Source organism: Python bivittatus, unplaced genomic scaffold (assembly GCF_059951505.1).
Source record: "Python bivittatus isolate LINGU-HERP-01145 unplaced genomic scaffold, Pbiv_v1 ctg000610_np1212, whole genome shotgun sequence".
Taxonomy (NCBI): domain Eukaryota; kingdom Metazoa; phylum Chordata; class Lepidosauria; order Squamata; family Pythonidae; genus Python; species Python bivittatus.
The window spans coordinates 32,473,678-32,496,180 of record NW_028277088.1 but is presented as its reverse complement, the minus strand read 5'-3'; the positions used below and the strand labels follow the sequence as shown (position 1 = coordinate 32,496,180).

The following is a 22,503-nucleotide window of genomic DNA, read 5'->3' as shown; positions in this document are numbered from 1 at the left end:
GCCCTCCAGGTGTGTTCAAGTACAGCTCTTAAAAAATATGAGCTATCATGGCACAAATGTTGATTAGAGATTCTTGGAGCTGCAGTCCTAGCTCATCTCAACAGCAGTAGGTTGGGAAAATTGCATTAAATTCTAGCTAAAGGATTAATGGAGGTTGAAAAGACAGTGTCTTATAACTGCTTCCTTCATTGTTAAACTATTAGGCTGGCAGCAGAGGGAATGAAGAGGAGTAAGCTCTGCTGAGAGGCCATATCAGCTGTCACCTGGCAAGTAGTCATTATATCAGGTTCATAGCAGAGAGACTGAAGGAGACAGGGCCACGATCAGCTGCAGCTTTATCACGCTCCCATTTCCATCAACTATCACTTGTCACCAGCCATTTCATCAGGGAAGTAAAGTGAAGCAGCGCTATCATCAACTCTGCTGAGAAGTCATCTTAGTGGGGTTTCAGCATCCATCTTCTGTCACCTGGCCACCAGAACAGAAGGACCATTCCTCTCTTTAAACCCTTTTCACCCCAGATGATTGCCATAAGATTGTTGTATTAAGAACTAACGCCTGAGCTTGCTCTTTGCTTTCCCCTCACAATTACCTTTCCTTTTGTGTTGGGTCTTTTTAGGATCCAAGGTTGAAGAAAAAAATATTGGCCTTTGTAAGCCAATTGAAGCCCAGGACAAAAATCCTAAATGTAAATACATACCAGACACTGCCATTGTTGGAACTGAATGTAAAAGATCTTAGATCAATTCATTATGGGTATTTTTAGGAATATCAGAAGCTGTTAATGAACTATCAGGTCTTTTTAAGGATGGTTTGATAGTGATTAAGATGAAAGTAGACTAGTGAACACAGTTTTAAATTATTATTATGCAAAGCAATCATAATGTTGCTTTGAGAGTTTACACTTCAGAACAACAAACATAAGTAACATGTTGCTCTGAAGTGTAAACTCTTAAGAATATAAAGAAAAATAAATGTTTTACAATAGAATATGAAGGTCAGATCAATAATTTTTCCATGAATCCCAGCAACAAATAAGGGTTCTTTGGTTCTCTGCTGCATGATGCCTTCTACCCAATCATAGTGATTGGTTATTATATTTATAAAGCTTTACCTATATTCATCATATTTAAATTCAGTCTACTTGCATATGTTAGCACTGGTTATGCTGTTTATAAATTCTGGGAATTGTAATATCAACATATCTGGAAACAACCAAATTCTAAATTCAATCCTAGATATTTTCAGAGTTGACTGGAATTCTAGCAAACACAACAAATGTCAGTAATGCCATGCTTTATGGATTAGGCATTCTTATATTCCTAACTATGCATCTTCTGTATGCAAAAGAACAGAATGCAGAATTGTTGTGGAGAAAATGATTTCAGTCATTTAATAAGGAATGGTATAATGAAGAGATTATTTTTGTTTCTGGAATGCTCAGCTCCAGCAGCTATACATTCTTTCCACTCATTTGTGCTAATTGTTTATTTATTTATTTAGAGTTCAAATTTGTCACTGCCCATCTCACTGCAGAGCAACTCTGGGAGGTTTACAGTAAAAAGAATAAATATTAATTAAAATAGAATAAATATGAATTAATATACATTAGAAGAAGACTTCCTATATAAATAATAAATAGCTTCCAAGACGTTTAGCAGTTCTTTTTCCCTTCCCCTAGGCCAGAGGTTCCTAAACTTTTTTCCATCACACTTCCCTTTAGTGTCACCTTAATGTACACACTCCCTTAAAAATCCAAACACCAAAATGAACACAAATCAACAATGAAAACAATATTGAAACTTTGGGAAAGGTGGATTTATTGTAACAATGGAACTAAAAGGTTCTTCACACCTCCCCTGGACTCTGTCTGCACCTCCCCAAGGGAGGTACACTTCACTGTTTGGGAAACCCTGTCCTAGATTCTCACGTGCACACGCAAATGTTATTTCTGAGATTCAGAAAGATTGCAGCTGAATAGTAAACCATGATTTTGCATTCATTACAGAACAAGAAATAATCTTGCATCTTCATGTACAGATTCGTTTTTTTTTCAGTATTATGTAGGCGCATGAGGGTGTGAAAGCAAAATTGCTACTTGAAAGCCAAACTAAACTGAAAAAGACTTCTCGTGCGAGTCTGGCTTGGCTGCTGCTTCTCCACAAGCGGACTCCTTTTTCCGATTTATTCCAGACACAGAACATTGTACAGGTGAACAGAACATTCTTATACAAGCCCACTCAAAAGGAAATCCCGCTGGCCCCTAGAGGAGCCATTTCCAGGTAAATAGGCATACTACCGCAGCTGAATTAGGATAAAAGACCGCAAACCGGAATCAAGACGCTGGAGAAGTAAAATAGGGAAAACGTAATTCAGCCAATCAAAGAATCCTCTTGCGTATTCCTATTCGAATCGTTCTATCCAATAGAAAACCCCGAAGTCTGAAGCTGCCGTGGACTTTAAGGCCATTTTTGATGGGGGAACAGCACTTAAAATCAAGTCAAACTTAAGAAGTGGGACGCCCTCACTAAATATGGAGAGGATGCAAAACTGGGAGTCACGTGCTGCGACACTTCGCTGCCCGGAGCCTGTAACCATAGAAATGCGAACGTTTGCAGTGACGTAAGCGCTATTCCGCTCTGAGGGCACATGCGCAGTACTACTTAATAGGCGGGGCAACGACTATATTGCAGAGGCTGGTAGGGTAGCCCCGCCCCCGAGGTTTATTAACTAACTTCCCGGAGCCGGGAAAGGGGTGTGGCTATATCTTTTCCCTGCCTTTGCTTAGCAAGGAGCTCCCGTGCGACCACCTGGGTCATGATGCCGGGCTCAGCCGCCATCCCCGAGGAGATCAGTAACTTCCTTGCAGGTGAACATCCCCTGCGCGGCTGGGAGGGAATCGCTGCAAACGGTGGCGAGACTAGGGAGCGCTTTGTTAGAGGAAGTATGGTGCGGCTACAGGAGAGTAAGGAAAGGAGGGAGGGTAGATCTGACACGGAATGGAGAAGTGACTTCTGGGGCGGGAGTGATTGCGGCTGGCTGCTGCTTTGGAAGGGAAGCCGAAGATCTAAACTGGAGAATCTTGTTTTCCAAGTGTAACAATAAATAGACGGGGGGCTCCGTAAGAGGGTCATCAAGGCATTTTGCTTAGAGGAGCAGCTGGGACACGAAGCAGGAGGATGGGCTGATGATCGGCTTTTCGTTTCTTAAATATTTGGACAAGAAAACCCTTCCCCGACTTGGACTAGGGAAGACTTGACAACAGGATTCTTCTGAAAAGCGGCATTTACACTCTTGCTCTCCTGTTTTGGAGATAACACTCTCAAAGTTTTTACCTTAACTTGAAAAATAAATTTGCATATTCTCATTGCTGATACTGTAAGTGTAAAGAGTTTAGCCAAGAAGAACTTAGAGAACTACTTGAGAAGCATTACAATGCTGGGATATGCCCACCTGAATTCCTGTTTTTTTTTTTTCTTGGAACAATATCCAAAGTGTAGAGTTGGAGCTTTGTTTCAGCCAAAAAAAGAGAAGCCTTTGACGTTTACCTATTTGGTTACATTTTCATACATTTTAAAATAGATTGCTCTGTGTTGTATTTCCTGTGTTGCACATTATACCCAGACTGAAGGCCTTCTAGTTTTTTAAAAATATATTTCCTTTTGACAGCTATATGCTTTCAAGTGAAGCTAAATCCCTTTTCTATTGGTGAATAAATACTAAATAAATAAATAATTGTATTTATGCCAGCACTAAATTTCTATCATAAGTTTGGCTGAAATTCTCTACCCTTGTATAAGGAAATGCACTCTTCTGAAGTCAGTGGGCTCTTCCTCTAAGTGAATAAGTATAATATTACTTAGTAAATAGCTCGACTCGCCCCCCCCCCAATCCATTAGATTGAAGTTTTATTCAAGTATATATGGGCCTGTAAACACTTTGTTTAAATATTAATAGATTATTACATGAATGGTCATAACCAAGAAATAACTACATTAAATATGTCAAATAACCAGTGAATGAATTGGGTGTGTGTATGCCCACAGTAGTCGTGAGAAATACTGTAGCAGCTCAAACATGAACTCTGAGGCTGTAGTTCCATTAAAAAACATGAAAAATTATTAAATGCCAAATAAGTCTTGATCAATTACATCTCAGCCAACAGTTATTCTGTAGATTGAAAGATTGCTTGAATATATTTTTTAAAAAGTATAGCTCTGGCAAAATGTATTATGTCAGTTTTTCAAGAATGCCTTCCTAGGTGCCAATAGAAATAGACCTAACTTGCATACTCTGTTATGCTAGGTAAACATTAGGGTTACATGTACTTCAAAAATTATCTTGAAGAAGTGCTTTTGGGTCTCAGGCAATCACTGCACCTACTCCTGAAGGCAGCCTGACTTTTTTCAGGCTTCTGAGCAAGCCTGAAACAAATGGTGCTGTTTCTAACAAGTAACTCGTAAGGTAGTGGCATCTTCTTTCCAGATGTGAAATCATTGGGCTGTTGTAATGAATAGCAGAGAGATGTTGTGTTTATGTGGGATCTGAGGCACTTCTCATTCTTAATCATTTTTGAAGTGTGCTGTAATACAAGTCCCTCAGGTTGAGCTCAACTCCTCTTGATTACATGGACATGTCTGTATCTTTTTCTCAGCAACCAGAAGGAAGTGATTTGCTGTTGCCTCTTTCCAGAATATTTTTGATTTCCCAGTCTAGCTTACAGTCTTGGAGGTCTGCTATCTAAGAACTAACTGGGCCTGATTCTGCTTAGCTTTTCGAGATTAACAGAGATCAGCCAGGTACTGCTTACCTGTTGTGACTGTGACTTGTTTACTCATGATCTATTGAATAAACCAAAATTGGCTAGATTCATACAACAAGCTATCCTATTAACCATGGCCTACAAACTACAATTTTTGGTTTTGTGCAATAAATTCAAACTAATCATATTATGTTTTAGTTTGATATGCAAACCCATCCTGTATCAGAAGAGAGCTTGCTCATTTTGAGACCATATGGTTGTAATCTATCTATTTGCCAGGGAATAAGTTTGACTTTTCCCCAGCCAGTATGGGGAATTCTGGGAGTTGAAGCCCACACATCTTAAAATTGCTAAGGTTGAGAAACACAGACCAAAATAAAAAGATGTATGGACTTTGGCTGCAAAGGACAAAAGGAACATAGTACTAAAGTCATGGGCACCCCTCGTGGCCTTTCTGTGTATTGCTGCTAACTGTGGTCTTATTAATATGACTAATTGGCTCGAGGCATAAGGACAAATGAATGAATTAGTTTTCCTTGATAAATCAGAAGTTAAAAACAAGCTAAAAAAATTCACAATAAATGATTGAAATAAACCTTCAGATACATACTTTTGTTGCACGACTAATTTTTGCAGGTCATAATCTTTCCGAATGGTAGGCCAATTATGGACCTGTTTTCTCCAGATCTTCCTCCACCCCCCCCTGCAATTTATTATCAATATTGTGCTGGATGTATATTTATGGAAACTGACTGATAATGAGAAACTTGAACAGAAAACGTTACAAAGGGAAGAGTGAATGAAATCTTAACTAAAGTTACAGCAATAGGATGGGTACCAAAAGTACATTGCTTATACAAAAACAATTGGAATGTTGACCTTTGAAGACATTGGTTCTATTCATGCATAATGTTCAGCCAGAAGTTTTTAACTCTAGATGAACACTTGATATTGATCTGATTTGCACATAACTCTTTAACAGTGGTTTGGTTCACCCATCACTTTACACTAAAAGCAAACTACATTAGTTTATCAGTAAGTATGAATCTGGTTATTCTGTGGTTATAAGGTAGAACTGAATACAATAGTTGCAGTCACATAAAAATTAGTCAAGATTTGGGAAAATCTTGGTTTGTTCGGAATGTTATTTCAGGCAACTCAGTTCACCTGTACTATTTAGACCTCTTTCCCCTGATTATCCAATGGAATGAAAAACTACTGTTTTTAGTCAAGTTGACTGATAACACTTCCAAGAGAGTGTCCAGGCAACAGAATGATTTACTGCTACTATTTCCTTTTGCAAAACTGCTCCAAATGCTTTTAATGAGCCCGGGCACCACCAGTAGTCCCCATATACAGTGACAATATTTGAGAATGCCATAGTTGGTCTAAATGGATCTTAACTTAAGTGTTTTAAGATAGCTGTGCATGGTCTGAACATAATTTGGAAGAAGCATTTTGGACCTTGTGCAAGCACATCTCTTCCATGTGCGTGAAAAAATGTGCCACTGCTTTAATTAACTGAATAATCAGAGTAGTACATCTTTAATGCAACTCTAAAAGCAGTGGCCTGTTTTTGTATGCTCATGCAGAAGCCTGCCTGGTAAATGACATACATGCTTTAATGAAGAGCAGCGAAGTTCTGTACTTGTGTGAGGTCTGAAGCTCTTCTTTTGAATTATTTGTGTATGTATAGGTTTGCAAAGTTTTGTGAAGATGGCACCGGTTTATTTGGAGTATGGTTATTCAGCTTCAAAATAATGTTTTGCACAGTGTTTGTAGCAATGGGGCATATAATCTAAGGGTACATAAATTGTGGACTTAATTTCTCACAGACGTGATGTTCACAAGAATTCACTGAAATGTAATATACAAGTTCTGAGATATGAGCTAACAGTAAGCATTCTCAGGTTCTACTGTTCCATGCAAACTCATTCTTATCTCTTAATGTAAGAGTTAATTCTTAATTTAACTTTCATGACTGTGAGCCATGAATATGGATTATCTATTTGAGCCCATAAAACTGTTTTAGCTGCCAAGATGAAAAGAATAGTAGTCACTCTCCTTTATTTCTCTTGACTATGCTCCATTAATGCAATCTATCCAGGGTAGAATTTGATATTTTCTACATTTAGTTTTCAGACATAAAGATCTCCCTTTTTATAGTGTTTCGTTTCCAGTTTGAACATTACTGAAATGAATGTTCATCACAAAAGAATTCTGGATAACTGAATAAGACATAATCATTATGTGAATATCATTTAAGCTGATTACCTTTGCAATTACTATGTCTTAAGGAGTATTAAAATGAGAAGAGATACATTGAAGTTAAAGAAGAGAAAAGGGATCCACTGACATTTTTGAAATAGCCTGTAGTATTAGAAACAGAGTCTTTGTCTTTTCTATAAGGTTGAGAGTGAGTGCCATGTCAAGAATAAAAAAGTGGGATATCCTATTTTTGTACACTTGCTCTCTGTTGCTTTCTTTTTAAATTAATATTGAGCCTAGCTGTCTTGTGTTTCTGTTGGCTTTCATTCAGTCATTCAGAGACATTGCAAAGCAACATGACTCATCCTAACATCTAGGAAAAAGGTACTCAGTTTTTCTTTAATCCCATTGTTTCCTCCTTTCCCTCCTTCCCTCCTTTCCTTCCTTCCTCTCAGTCCTTTTCAGCAGCTTTGAGGTTTAGGTGCAATGTGTTAGAGGAGGGGCATTAAGAGTCAGTTTCTGCTGATGAAATAGAAGAATGACACTGTTGGATCCAAGCCAACATATACACACATGGGTTAGACCAATTTGTTAAGTAGCACTGTCAGCCAAATAACACAATTATGTAGTAAATTCCTCAAAGTTTACTCCTAGTTAGTTATTTCGTTCTCTGCTTTGAGAGGAAACTTACATAAAGAAGGAATTGTTCCTTTAGAATCTTCTATTTAAGTTTGGAAATTAATCTTTTTGCTTGCCTAGGTATCAGTGCTCCTATTCACCAATATTTTGTTAATATTTTGTTATATTTATAGCCCAATATCTTATGATTATGCACTGCAGATTTTCTGTCTGACCCTTTATATAAGACCTAATACTTGGCTGTTTCCACTCATATTCCATTGGGCTGTGACAATCTCTGTTCATGAAAATGGTTGAAATATAAGTCCTCTGTGCTGACTCACAGATTAGGCATTAGCCCAACCATGCAGTGAATGTGGTTGTGTATAACAATTGGCCTGTCTAATTTCAGCCTGCCATTAAGTGAATAATTGCCTCATTGTGGGCAGAAAATCTGTTTTTCAGTCAACTGAACAACTAGATTGCATAGCTAGTTCTCATGTGAATTGAACTTTGTAAGATAAGAAAAGCAGTCCTGGGTGAGACCAAAAGGATAGTCCAGCATCCTATTTATAACACGATCAGACATATGCTTTTAAGAACAAATAGGGCAGCCCTTCCTCATAATTTGTTTTCCAGAATCATAAAATGTTTTACTGACTATTTATGGGCAAACTTGCCACTGAATGAAACTTTACTTTGCCTAGCTTAAAACACACGTACAAACACATGAACATCTGAACCAATGACTAGGTTGATACATCAATCATAATATGATTTCTTTGGTTTAGTATGTTGCATGAACGCACCTATAGAGATTGATAAACCATGGCTCAGCATGATGTGTGAACAGCCAACTGTATATTTAACTAACTGTAGTTAAAAATAACAATGGCTTAATGCAATATGTGAAGCCAGCCAATGGCCTCTCCAGGTTATATTATAGAGAATTCCCTTTTAATAGTATGTTGTATGTCCTTCTGTTTCTATCCATTTGGAGCTGACCACTGGGATTAAATCCAGATTAAATTAGTCTGTATCAAGGTAAAGTTCTGCATCAGAAGGACATCAGAAAAAATATAAAAATGGAAGTGGTGTGGTATGTTTTACTTCTTTAAATGACTTTAATGCCATGTTTTAGTGATAGTTTTACACTGAAACTTACTAGTTCTCTTCATTTTATCATATATGTTATGTTGTTTTTAGCATACATATTATATTAGCAGTACTTCTGTCCACAAGGTGGTTCTGTGGGCATCTTTGAGATTTACTGACTATTTCAGGGTTCAGCTTTTACACACTTCCAGGATGAATCAGCTTTAGCATGGACAAAGAAATTATAAGCTGGTAGTCACTTTTGAAAAAGGGCTTTTGTTAATAAAAGTGCCAGATGAAGTTTGATTTTGCGACAGTCATATATGTGCTGAAGCAGTTTATTGTCTTGCAGTTTTTATTCTTTGAGTAATGTGGGGGGTACATATATTTTACACGTTTTGACAGTTTATAAAAACTTGTCAGGTTTTTGTTCATTTAATGATGGCAAATGTCAAAACAGCATTTGCTGTGCTAAGCATAAGCAGAGCACTGAACAAATCTATTCAATTTACAGTTTGAAATATCTTTCAATTATATTATGCCTGGAACTGATAAAGTAACTCCATTAGATAGTTTGGCTATTATTGCTTTATGAAAAAAGGCTATAATAGAGGTATTTATCTTCTGAAAATTAGCATTTCTTCTTTGACTCATCTCTCTCCCTTTATTCTTTCATGATTTAGATGTTGACACATTTATATCAGATATCCTAAAAGGTGAAAATTTATCCAAAAGAGCAAAGGAAAAGAGGGATGCGCTGGTTAAGAAGATAAAAGACATCAGGTCCAAGTAAGTAATCATGAATGTATGAAGTAGTGAATAAGTTTGCAACAAATCTCTGGAATAGGCTATCATTATTATTTCCCTTTTATTGATAAGAAAACTGAACTGAAAATTGACAACCACTCAAAGCCATTTGAATAAATAAATAAGGGCTCCAATCCAGCATAAATCATTATTTATTTAATCAGTTTTATATACCATCATATTCTCATTTAATGTTTCAAACAAAGGAGACATGGGAAGCTGAAGCTCCTGTCATCACCCTGCTCTGGAATAGCTAGGAGGAGGAATATAGCTACAGGTAGTCCTTGCTTAATGTCCATTTGTTCAGCGACTGTTCAAAGTTATGATGGTGCTGAATGAAGGGACTTATGACTAGTTCTCGAAGTTCCAGCCGTTGCAGCACCCCCACGGTCACATGAACAAAATTCAGGTGCTTGGCAACCAGCTTGCATTTACAATTGGTTGCAGTGTCCTGCGGTCATATCATCGCCATTTATGACCTTTCCTGCTGGCTTCCCACAAGCAAAGTCAATAGAAAAGCCAGCAGGGAAGGTCGCAGGTTGCTCAGGTAAGCCTCATTACCCCCCCCGCCTTTCTTCGCTCGCATGCACTGGGCCTTCCTTCCCTGTTTGCTTGCATGCACTGTGCCCTCCTGCCCCCCTTCACTCACACACAGCATGCTCTCCTCCCCTCTTTGCTTGCAGTGTGCCCTCCTTCCCCCCTTCACTCGCACGTACTGTGCCCTCCTTCCCCTGCCCTTCCTGCACTTGTGCCACTCTGCAGCAGCCCTCTCCCCCAACTTGTGCATGGCCTGCACCGAGCCTCCCCGAGCCTCCCCCACCCTCCTGTGACACCCCCACGCTCCTTACCTGGGACTCTTGCTGCTTCCTGCTTAACAATCTGTGTGTCTCAGGGTTATGACAGCAACCAGGACTGCCTGGATTGCTGTCGCTAAGCGATGCAGTCATGTGATGTTCTTTACAACTGCATCGCTTAGCAACGGCAATCCCAGTCCTAATTGCTGTTGTAAGTCAATGACTGCCTGTACTTCTATTCATTTCAGATTAGTCACTGCTTACCTTTTCATCTAAACTTGAAAAAACCCCCCACTTTTTTGAAGTTGACTTGTTTCAAAATCAAGACAGTTTATTATGTTTGTATAGATGGCAAATTGTGGCTAATCTAAAACAGAAGCAAATGCTTCCAAAACTAGAAGCAGAGGAATCTACTTCATTGGGTGATATTCTACTAAGGCCGAGAGTAGGCACCTTTTGGTGTTCAGGGCCATGCTGGGGACTCCATGGTGGTGGCTAAAGTAAAGAGTGGGTGGAAACAGAATGAGTGGGGACATTCATTCTCCAACATTTCCTTTTTTCTGTCTTTGATTCCACTTTTTACTGTTTCAAGCAGCAGGCTATAGAGAAGGGAAACTCTTACTAGAGGTCTGAACTGATCTCATACGTAGGATTTTGATAGGGACTGAGGACATGTAGAATTAGCTCAAGATTTGCAAGTTCTTTGGTTTAGCATTCTAATGCTTTTGGTCAATATTTAAATTCGTTCTAATGATCTTGCTTGGACCACCTTTGGGTTAGTTTGATTGACTGCACATTTGTTTTTGACTTATACACAGTCCTTAGGTCCTTTCTCAACTGGTCAGCTGTAAGGAAATCATAATTAGTGCTGGAGAATGCTTATTTGTTTCTGTTACTATTGTACTTATATAGACTTATAAGTAGGTGTTGCAGACTTGTAAAAATGTAATTGTTTATAAGATGTGTAATCTTTTGCCCCTTTTCTTACTTCTGTGCCATTTTGTGAAGATGTAAAGTTAATTTTTAAATTTTTGTTGCTAACTGTATATTTCCTATCTTCCTTCTGAGAATGCTTTAAAAAGCAGATTTTTTTTTTTTAAATGGGTGGAATGAAAAATATAGTCTTTTCCTCTTCCAATTAAACATGGACAATTGGTATAATGTCTAAAAACTCATTAAGAAATGTTTACAGAGGTCATGTAAAAATGTTCAGCAATTATCTAGTGATGCAATTAATAATGAATTAGAAGCTATATCTATGGAAGCTACTTGCACGAAGGAAAGGACTTTAATTCTTTCTGTCCATTTTCCATATGAGTATATGATGAAATGTCTAGCAGGCTCTGGGAACAAGAGCGTTGCAAAAGAAACATCTCAGCTCTGTGGAGGTGAGGAAGTATGAGAAAAAGACTCAGGAGTAACTCTGCTAGATATAGGTTGATCTGGAAAATTGTTTGATCAGGCTTTCGAGATTCTGTTGCATTACCCTGTTAACAGTAAAGATCTTCCCAGAAATTCAAGGATTTCTTGTTTCCTGAGTTTGCTAGCCTTGCAGGGCTTGACAGACTGATAGGAGCATTACATTTTTGCCCCACTGGCTTTTCCCCCCGTTTTGCTTGGATTTCATGAGTGAGTTGGCTGCAGCTGTTCTGGCTGTTTGTGAATGGTTCATGGGTTTCTGTTGGAATAAAGTGATGTAATGATAGCCTACACTAGGTGTCAGAAAGGTAACTTCAGACATTATCAGCAATGCAGGTTTCTAAAAGCCTAATCGAAGAGCAGTGTTTTGTAATTCAATCTAGTGAATCTCTTTGCCAAGAACCTCCAGGATTCAGTGCAGGATTGAATAGAATTGTAGAGTTGGACAGGGCCATTTAGGCCATCAAATCCAACACCCTGCTTGAGGCATGCTGGCTGGGGAATTCTGGGAGTTGAAGTCCACATATCTTAAAGATGCCAAGGTTGAGAAACACTGTGGTAATTAGTTCCACTGTTAATCTGCTGTATTGTTGGAATTCTTTTCCAAATACTCAGTAGCTAGTCTTGCTCTTCTTGTGAAGTACTTTATATTTACTTTATATTTATATTTATAAGTACTTTGTATTTACAGAAGTACATCTGGAATTGTTGAAATGGTGCCTTCCTCTTTAGAAATTAGGAATGCTACAACTCTTGCTAGTTCCATTCTAGGGTCACTATTCATCTAATGAGAGAAATCTTAGCATGAACCATTATTTCTTGCAAAGTGAGGCATTGCAGAAGAATAGAGTGATATTTCTCTGGTCTTTATGCAAGTAGATATGCTTTTGAAAGAAACTTGCTATGTGCTGAAAACCTTTATGCCTTGCTATTCTTGTGAGATATGGTTTATCGATGTCAAACTTGCTTACAGTACAGTGGTACTTCAGGTCATGAACTTAATTTGTTCCGCGACCCGAATCAAATTTTCCCATAAGGTTCAATGTAATTATGGTTAATCTGTTCTGAACCATATGTATTTTTTTTTTTTAAACCACAAAAATATGACACAAAGTACAGTACGAAGAGAGAGAATGCTAACCTTGCTCGACGCGACTTCTGGCGGGGAGGACAGGAAGGCGGGTGGGGAGGCGGATATTGCTTGGAGGGAGAGTCCCCCTCCCTACAGGAAGCCACGACCACGTGTCACAGCAGGGAAAATGGCCACGGATCCTGTTCGTCACCCGATGCGGAGTTCGCGGATGGAAGCAAAATTTTGCGAACGGAGCTGTTCGTGACCCGAATTGGTCGTGAACAGAAGGGTTTGTGACTCGAGGTACCACTGTATTATTATCTGTGTTATTGTTGGTGCAGTTGTGATTGTCTGGAGAAGTGACAAAAATAGGTTGGCAATATATAGAGGTGGCTGCCATGATGGATATGGTTTGTCACTGATAGTTTGGCTTTTTTTTACCAGAAACAAACTTTCTTACCTATCAAGAAAAGTGCTTACATCAGATAATTTTCAAGTACCACTATATCATTTAGTATTGATAAAACAAATCCTAATTGCTTATTCCATGAGGAGTTTTGAGGCCAGAGCCAGTCTTGAGGAATATAACAAAATGCACCAAATAATACCAGAATAATTATGTGTTTTGTGATGTTGCTTGCCTATAGTAATGACAGGATCAGGTTCTCGCCCAGAGATGTTTTAGCACAATAAAAGTTCAGTATCTGTCCCTGAGCCTTTGCTCTTCTATCCGGGGTGTGTGTATGGACATAGTTCATTCATGGATTTTATTTATTTAGCTAATTAATATAGAAGCTGTTTCAATAGAATGAGCATCTTTAGACATGTTTTCTTGTTTTAATATATTATGCGAGTAGGAAAAAAGTAATAAAAATAACATATAATAATGTCCCCCTATCAATGCGGAGTCACAAATTGTCCTGACCCAGGAATGGTTCTAGCTATCTTGCGTTTCCTTTTCTGTCTTACATTGTATTCAGCAATATTCGTACAGGTGTATCTTTGTATTGTCCTACAAGATACTGTTGTCAGATTTTAACTTAATTGCTTTCCAAGTTCCTGGGTTTATCTAAAGCAGTGTTGTCCAAACTTGGCCACTTTAAGATGAGTGGACTTCAACTCCCAGAATTCCCCAGCCAGCCATGCTGGCTGGGGAATTCTGGGAGTTGAAGTCCACTCATCTTAAAGTGGCCAAGTTTGGACAACACTGATCTAAAGCATTACCTAATCTTTATTATCCCTAGTGTGCATTTTTCAGGGTTATAATGAAAAATCTTTTTCTGTTTTCCATATTAATATATTGATATTTCCAGTTGGAGCTTAGGTGCATCCTAATATAATACAGTTGTTATTTGTTCTTTACAAATGTGCAACTGTTAACCTCATGAAAAGCATCTTCAAAACTTATATCAGATTTCTGTGGTGGTGTTATTCAAAGTACCTTCCAGTGGTTAGTTGCGGGCTATCTTTTTTGTTAACTTGAGAAAAAAACGTGGCTTTCTTAAGACTTGCAAACACTTACCGTATCCTCTTTTCCCACCCCCTCCTTTTCCTTTCCTGCAGCTACCCACAAGAATTTCCTGAAAGAGGTAAGAGTGTGTTTTATCATTTGCATGTGGCTTAAATATTTTTTTTATTATTGCTGAGCTTCCAAACTGATCTTAAGTGCATTCAATCACCTCCTGAAAATTCAGGCTGCGTACATATGGTGTGGCTGCGTATGCTGGCTCCCCCTGCTGGAGGAAAAAATGGAAAGCTTTCCCTTTCCTTTTTCTAATATATATTTTGCTGCTTTTATAAAACAAAAAGGCACACTATCCAAGAACGAAAAATTGGGAGAAAAAAAGCGTTGCAGATGAAATCACCAGCTATTGGCACTGACACTGGCTTAAAAAAGCTTTCTGACATGAATTCTAAATTAAATGGAAGTGTTTAAAATATTCTTCACTTTGGCTTGCTACGTTGCTGCACTTACTGCTGTCTTGGAAAGGAAAATTCAAAGGAGTCCCTTATAACAACTGATTATTCCTTTGCTGGTCAAATGCAGCGGAATCCGTAAGTCACAATGCTGCCCCTTTTACAGAGATATTAGAAGCAGGGATATTGCACTTCTGTCAGTGGGCTTTCCAGGACATATAGCTGCTTTCAAGATCAGAAGTCAAATTTTGACCCAGCAAAAGAAATACTCTGTTCCTGGATGGGAGTTTTAGTTTCCTCCTTTTCTCTGGTTCTTAAAATATATCTGGAAGATGTATTTTTCCTTTTTCTTCATCTCTCTTTTGTATTTTTTGGCCTATGATTGCAAGTTGAGAAAATCAGGCAAAACGAAAGTGTCAGCATAATACTGTATATGTCCAAAATATAAATGAACGAAGTATACTTGGTCAAAGAGCAGAAGCAAATTGTAGCAAATACCATGAATATTTTCCCCCCAGAAAAGCTTGCTAACACCAGCTGGCTATCTGCATTTGCAGACACGGTGCTTTTATTTTCATAGTTTAGAGTTTCAGAACAAGAGCTGAAATAATGGGAAGCTGAAATGTGGTTTGCATATTATCTTCTAATGGATTTATTGAAACAGACATTATAGTCTCATTAAAAATAGCCTGATACAGTGGCCTGTTTTGAAGCTGAACCTGAAATGGCCTTTATTTTCATGATGCTAATTCATGAGGTCATGACCTGCAGCCTGTGAATGCTGGTATAAGGGTCACAGCATGAGGTCAAGAAAGCATCTGTGGAACTACAGTAGATTCTCCCCCTCCTACCAGTAGGGTAAGAGCCAGAGAGAGTAACATTTATTTATTTCATTTTATGTCAGAGTTTATAGGCCTGCCTTCAAAGAAGACATTTTCAGGATGGCTTACAAGTAAAGTTCAGATGCCCGTGATGCTGGCATATCTGGCCCATCTCTAAAATAACAACTCTGCTCAATTGTTTTTGGCATTTGTGTGTTCAGTTTCAAAATTACCTCCAGTTCACGGTGTAGAGTGTTTCTAGAACTGCATTGATTTAGATGCAAAAGGAGAAAGCTTCCTAATTTTCTTATGTAATAACATTTGGATTTTAAATGTTTCAAAGTAGTGATTAAAAAATAAAGATTAATTAACGTTTGCCTAAGGCCATTCCACAAATAGATCCCAAGCCAGGGAGAATTCCTATATACGGGAGTCAGATTGCCCTGTCCAGATAGAGTAGGGAGGTGCTGGTAGCAACATTTATTTTAACAAATCTTTTTGACTGACAAGAACCATGAGGGCATGACAATAACATGGTGTCACTAGAGGGAGTAGAGTTAGACTTAGGAGTGTGCAAAATGGTTTGAACTCAAAACATATTGTCCCAACGTTGCTGGAAAGTATTGTGATATGGTTCTGACCAGAGGGAAATGTTTCAAGCTTAAATTGTCCTACCCTGACATTGATTTTGAGCTCAAAATGGGGATGTTTGAGCTTGGAATGCTTCTGTTAAATGCAGTACAGATTTCATTTTCAGCATTTCACACTCAGATCATTTCAAAGTTGAAATATTTTGAACACCCTGGTTTGAATCCCTGCCACTTTTTTAAAGTGTTTGTGGCTGGGATTTTTTCTTGTTTTTAGCAAAGTAAAGACTTAGCATCAGTTTCTCCTCCTCCTCCTCCTCCTCCTCCTCCTCCTCCTCCTCCTCCTCCTCCTCCTCCTCCTCCTCCTCCTCCTCCTCCTCTTCAAAAAGGACATCGTGCTGCTCTTTTTCAGTAGTTTGCTGCAATAGTGTGATCGTGGGGATGGCGAGGACTCTGACTTTCGTGCTCACATCTCATTGAATTGAGAAAGGGTAGTATTAAAAAGATTATGGTTATGTGCACTTAAATATCAGATTGGTTTTTTGATCTGTTATAACACCACAAAGTACATCTGCATAAAAGCATTCCTTCAAGCATGGATCTAACAATCTAGATTCCAAACAGATAGTTTATTAAGGTGGCTCATTCATAAAATCTTGTGCATGCATATCCTTATTGCTTCCTGTGTGAAAGCTGTTAAGCTTATGAAAGTTGGAGATGTTCCTGACATACTAAAAGGAATACATCACTTATATACCGGGAGGGCATGAATTTATTGCAGCGCACGGTTGTATTATTATCCTGTTTCCTGGATCCATTACTCTTGCAGTTAGTATGTGAGTCAAGTCCTTTGCCATTTATGTGTTCTGTGCGTCATTCTTTGTATTTGTGTGCTTGGATATTTTAGGCTCTGGGTCTCCAGTATGCCTCTAATGACAGTATGGCTTTCAAGGACAATGGTTTACCTACTAGTACATTATTTGGTGCCTACCAACTGTCTTGCCCCACCTAATTTTAAGGGTTTTTTTTTTCCTTTTAATAAAAAAATGAATTAGAAGCTAGTATGTTGCAGATTCAAGTCTGTAGAACCTGTATTTCCCAGATAAATCCCAGAGGGTTTCTTTTGAGAATAAGATGGTGGGTGGCAACCAGCAATGTTTTATTTATATTCTATTAGATGGATGTTTTGTGACTGGCTACACCCACCATGGGAACAATTTTGTGAGGGTGTCTGCAACATGCTCTCAAAATTCCTGTCTTAAAACCCAAGCTAGGGGATACTCAACTATTTGACCATAGTTATATATACTAAAGCTACTTGATACTCTGTGTGTGTGTGCGCACACACACATACACTTACAAACATACATATAGTCAGTCGTCTGTGTGTATGTATATCCTAGGAGGATGAAATCTAAGCCCCACTATCCGCTACTGCTCCAATAAAATGCATGGCTCTCTGCTCTGTAGCCATTTGGAGGCTGTTAACCTGCCTCCTGCATATCCTCTAGTTTGGTCTGAAGATTGTCTTGCTCATTAGACATATGTTCACTTATATTTAACCTTGTACATTTTTTAAAACTTAACTTTAACTCATTTTCAACTTGCTGCTTTGGAAACAGCTTTGTGTTGAAATCCTTTTAAAAAGGTCTGTAGGAAATCTAAAGATTCTGTGATATAGAAACGCACAGCAGTGAAGTTGGTGGCTTTAAGACTGTCTGACTTTCTCCTTATTAGCTTTGTAAACTTCCCTCAACATTTAGACTTCAACACTTGAACATTCATGAAATGACACACATGAATGCTTCAGATGAGTTCACCCTTGGTTCCTCCACATCCTAATATAATCATTGATATTTTAGATTTGTATGGGTAAAATCTGTGCTCAGATTTTCCCATCCTGCTATGAACTCTCAGTCTTGACTTCAACATTGTTAATTTGGTGCGTCCAGGTGAGTTGGACTACAAGTCCCAGAATCTCTGCCTCATGTATCTGTTAGTCTAAACCAGTGTTTCTCAACCTTAGCAACTTTTAAATGTGTGGACTTCAACTCAGAGAAGCTGAAGTCCACATATCTTAAAATTGCTGAGGATGAGAAACATTGGTCTAAACTGTCTGGCAGACTATTATTATTATACCTAGATTCTCTCTCCAGGTTAGCTTATGTGAAAGTTGCTTGTTGAAGTCAATGCGGTGTCCTTTATATTATGGAGAAAAATTCAGCCTTTTTTTGACTTCAGGGCTTCATTTGACTCTTTAGTGGTATGTTATAGGTCACGTTCCAGATAGTGGGCAGGACCAAGTGGGCCAGATGTACCAAAACTCCAATTGGATTGAATTGAATTAGAATGAAATTAAATGTAGTTAATCTACTTACTCCCCATGTGTTTAACGTTATACTAAAATTATCTGTAAGTTTTGGGAGAACTCCATGGCCACTCCCTGGATTTGGGAGGCTGTAAACAATCTAAGGCCCTAGGTTCTGCTTTCCTAATCTACTCAGTAATTCTTCCACTGCCCTCTAATTGCCTTCATCCACAGCCAGCCTCCAAAGTAGATATAAGTGTGGAAAATAGAGATAGATAGAACATACCTCAAAATGTTCACTTTGGGACTGTCCTCCAGTATAAACATATTTCCTTCTTAACTGCTTATGTACTGATCATCTCTTATGTTTGCCTATGTAGTTCTGATTCCAAGTATGAATTCAGAGTATAATAAGAGGAGCAAACTTGTGAAAAACAGTAGTTTAAATGTGCAGAATGTAAGTCAAAAGGGGTTTGTGGGAAATATATTATATTTTCCTATATTACACTTTTCTACTTTCATTGCAGTTATAAACATCTTTTCTCACTCTTCTTATAAAACAATAAGGTTAAGACATTTCCATACATTCTTTTATGATCAGTGCTGCTGCCTAAAAGTTACTCAGATACTTTTTGTTGGTGGCAGAATAATAATAATAGCAATAGCAATAGCAATAGCAATAGCAATAGCAATAGCAATAGCAATAGCAATAGCAATAGCAATAGCAATAGCAATAACAATATAATATATATAATATATATAATGTCTCCTGACTCAGTAACTCTGGATGATTTACAAATTGTTAAAAACATTTAAAAACAAGGAAACAACAAAAAACACAGAAAAACACCCCCCCCCAAGAATAAAGAATAAAAGAGAATATGTATAGCTCAGGGTTGAACTGTGGAGTCCTTGGGGTTCTCTGAGCTTGGTTGTTTTCTTGCAAACATTTTGTTACCTGGCTAGGTAACATCTTCAGTGCCAGAATGGAATGGGGTTTGCTCTCTGTTTATATACTGTGGCATGCCCTATATAAACAGAGATCAAACCCCATCCCATTCTGGCACTGAAGATGTTACGTAGCCAGGTAACGAAACGTTTGCAAGAAAACAATCAAGCTCAGAGAACCCCAAGGACTCCACAATAAAGAATAAAGATGGCAGAAATGACAAAACCAGATGAGAACAAAGAAAATTAGTGCTTGAATTCAAAACTGGAATGAAAATTCAAGCAGTGTATGCTGCTGAGAAGCAAGTAGAGTGGAAGGGTTCTAGACTATAAAGGTATATAGTTATTTGTATAAAAATAATATACAATTAAAAAAATTAAAATCAGGAATTGTACCTGTATTATACATTAGGACATGCTCAGCACTGAATTTCTTAAATAGCACTGAAATGTTCTTTTGAAGGAGGAGTACCTTCTTTCAGTGGAATGTGGTGTAGCAATAAGTAAATAAATAAATAAGCAAGCAGGCCTTGGCCCTATATGCATTATTTTATTATTCAGTTTCAGCAGGCTTATACCCACTTTACTTTATGTTGTCTTAGATGGGAGGCTCAATAAAATTCCATTCACTGAGAAATGCTGCCCTTTGGTCAATGTGAACCTGAGATCCTAACTCATGTGCTTTTCAATGTCCATTCTATGATAATATACATGTAGGTATACTTTGACTTTCTCCCAACAAATTCAGATTTGTAATGAGGGAAGGGGAATTTGTTTCTCACTTCAGAAACAAATTCCCACCATCAGGAATCCCACCATCACTAATACAGTTGCTGTTCTTATTTCAGTAATTTCCATAAGATGTCCTGATCTTGGGGTCTAAATAAGATTTATCCATATCTTCTTGTCATCTAGACCAGCCTTTTTCAACATGGTGTCTTCCAAAGGAGCTAGAATTACAATTCCTGCAACTGCAACAATGTGCTGACTAAATTCTGGAGGCCATAATTCAAACATGTCCAGAGTTTGGCATTAGAGTAGAGTGTGTGTGTGTGTAAGGATTTGTGCTTCAAAAAAACCAACAGTTTTTTTTTCATAATTTAAAAAATTTTAATAACAGGAAAATGGAAAGACACAAAAGTACACACATTGTCAAATAAAAATACATAACAAGTGCTTAAAAAAGAAATGTGAAAAGAATACAAAGATATATATATATGTATATGTATATAAAGTCGTTACAACAATAAAGTTACAATTCCATATATATTTTTATAATACAAACATTATGCAAGTACAGTGGTACCTCTAGTTACGAACGCCCCTCCTTACGAATTTTTCAAGATACGACCAGCTCCAGCCCCAAAAATTTACCTCTACTTGCGAACTCTGCCTCTACTTATGAACCGGATCCACGGCCATTTTCCCTGCTGCCACGCAGTCGCGGCTTCCTGTGGGCGAGATCGCGGTAGCAAGGAGACGTTCAGTGAGGCTTGTGGTGTGTTTTGTGGTGTTTGGAAGGTTTATGTGGCGTTGGAAGGTTTTTGAGGTTTAAAAATAAAATGCATATGTTTCAGAACTGTTTAGCCGTATTTACATTGAACCTTATGGGGGAAATTTACCTCGGGGTGCGACCAAATTTGGAGGGCGGATTAGCTGTATTTACATTGAACTTTATGGGGAAATTTGCCTCGTGGTGCGACCAAATTCGGAGGGCAGAACAGATTAACCGTATTTACATTGAACCTCATAGGAAACTTTACCTCGACTTGAGACCAACTCGAGTTGCAACCAGAGTCACGGAACGGGATTAAGTTTGTAACTAGAGGTACCACTGTATATATATACATTATGTATATATATTAAATTTGTATGCCACCCATCTCCCCCAGATATATTCTAATACATTTATATAGCTATCATGCTTTTTTTTTTTAACCTACTGTGTTTTGCATAAATGAGCCCCATATTTCATTGTACTTATTCATACAAAGTCTACATCTGTAGGCAATCCACTCATAGGTGGCAAGTGTAATCAGGTCTTCAATCTATTGAGTAAATGGGGCCATACATTTATCTTTCCAATGTTCCAATACAGGTTTTTAGCCATAGTAAGGACATGGAGAATCCATTTACGTTGTCCGATTGTCAAATTCCATGTATTGGGTATGTAAATTAAAAAAAAAAATCCTTTGAGAATTTTAGTTTTTGTTGCATAGTCACATTTATATAGTCCTGTACTTTCTCCCCAAACTTAGTATGTATAGGACATTATAAAAACATGTGTTTTAAAGAAGCATTGTCCTTATTGAACCTCCAACAAGATGCTGTCTTAGACAATAATTTTCTATACAAATGTAATGGAGTTCAATAAATTCTAAATATTTTGTTGTATAAGTCATAGTTTAAGGTCCATTGACACTCTTGCTATAGAAGTTAAGATACTCTTCCATTGTCTAGGCAATATAGGAACCTCTAATTCTTTATTTCACTCGTCTCTTAGCATCTGCATATCAAATTGATTTATTGATAGCAAATATCAATAAAAAGTAATAGTAGATTACTTAGTTTGAAAGGATTTAACAAGTTGTTCTAGTATCTCAGGTGTCTCAGAAGCTGAAAATGCTGCTGGTCCAAACAATGTTATTAATAAATCTTGTAGCTGTAAATATTGCCATTGGGTTATATCTGATAGATGATATTTATTTCTTAACATAGGATATGTTAAAAGTTCATCTTCATCATCTATCAATTGGTCCAAAGTCAATATCCCTGCTTCCATCCAATTTTTCCATATCACCATCTTTTCCCCAATTTTTAATGTTGGGTTGCCACATAAAGTCAATTTAGCATGGGAAAAAGGATTGAATCTTTTTTTATTAGAAGTTTTTCTTTGGTAATTTAATGATTGAAGTATATGATGAATGTTTTCTTGCACATTTTTTGGCAGAAGGTAAATATTGGTGGTACTTTTGATTACAAATTAATTGTAATATAGGGAAATTTTTCATGCAGAAAGCAAAAATTCCTTGATAATCAATTGATGCAAAGTCAGTCTGAAATCTTTATTGTGATAAGTGCAAATTAAGGAGTAACTTCCTTTCATAATGGATTTAGATATCTAGCTTCCCGTATTAGAGCAGCACC

The 22,503-nt window shown here is 37.7% G+C and overlaps 1 protein-coding gene across 1 annotated transcript in view; it reads left to right on the top strand.

Annotated features, from left to right (window-relative positions):
• The first annotated feature begins 2,705 nt into the window (after window positions 1–2,705).
• The window catches only part of SKAP2 (src kinase associated phosphoprotein 2), a 118,900-nt gene continuing 99,102 nt past the window's right edge, over window positions 2,706–22,503 (top strand). Inside the window, exons 1-3 of the mRNA XM_088150708.1 lie at window positions 2,706–2,869; window positions 9,367–9,472; window positions 14,339–14,364. Of these exons, the coding sequence (XP_088006834.1) occupies window positions 2,818–2,869; window positions 9,367–9,472; window positions 14,339–14,364 (184 nt within the window). The 5' untranslated portion in view covers window positions 2,706–2,817. The remainder of the gene's footprint in view (window positions 2,870–9,366; window positions 9,473–14,338; window positions 14,365–22,503) is intronic.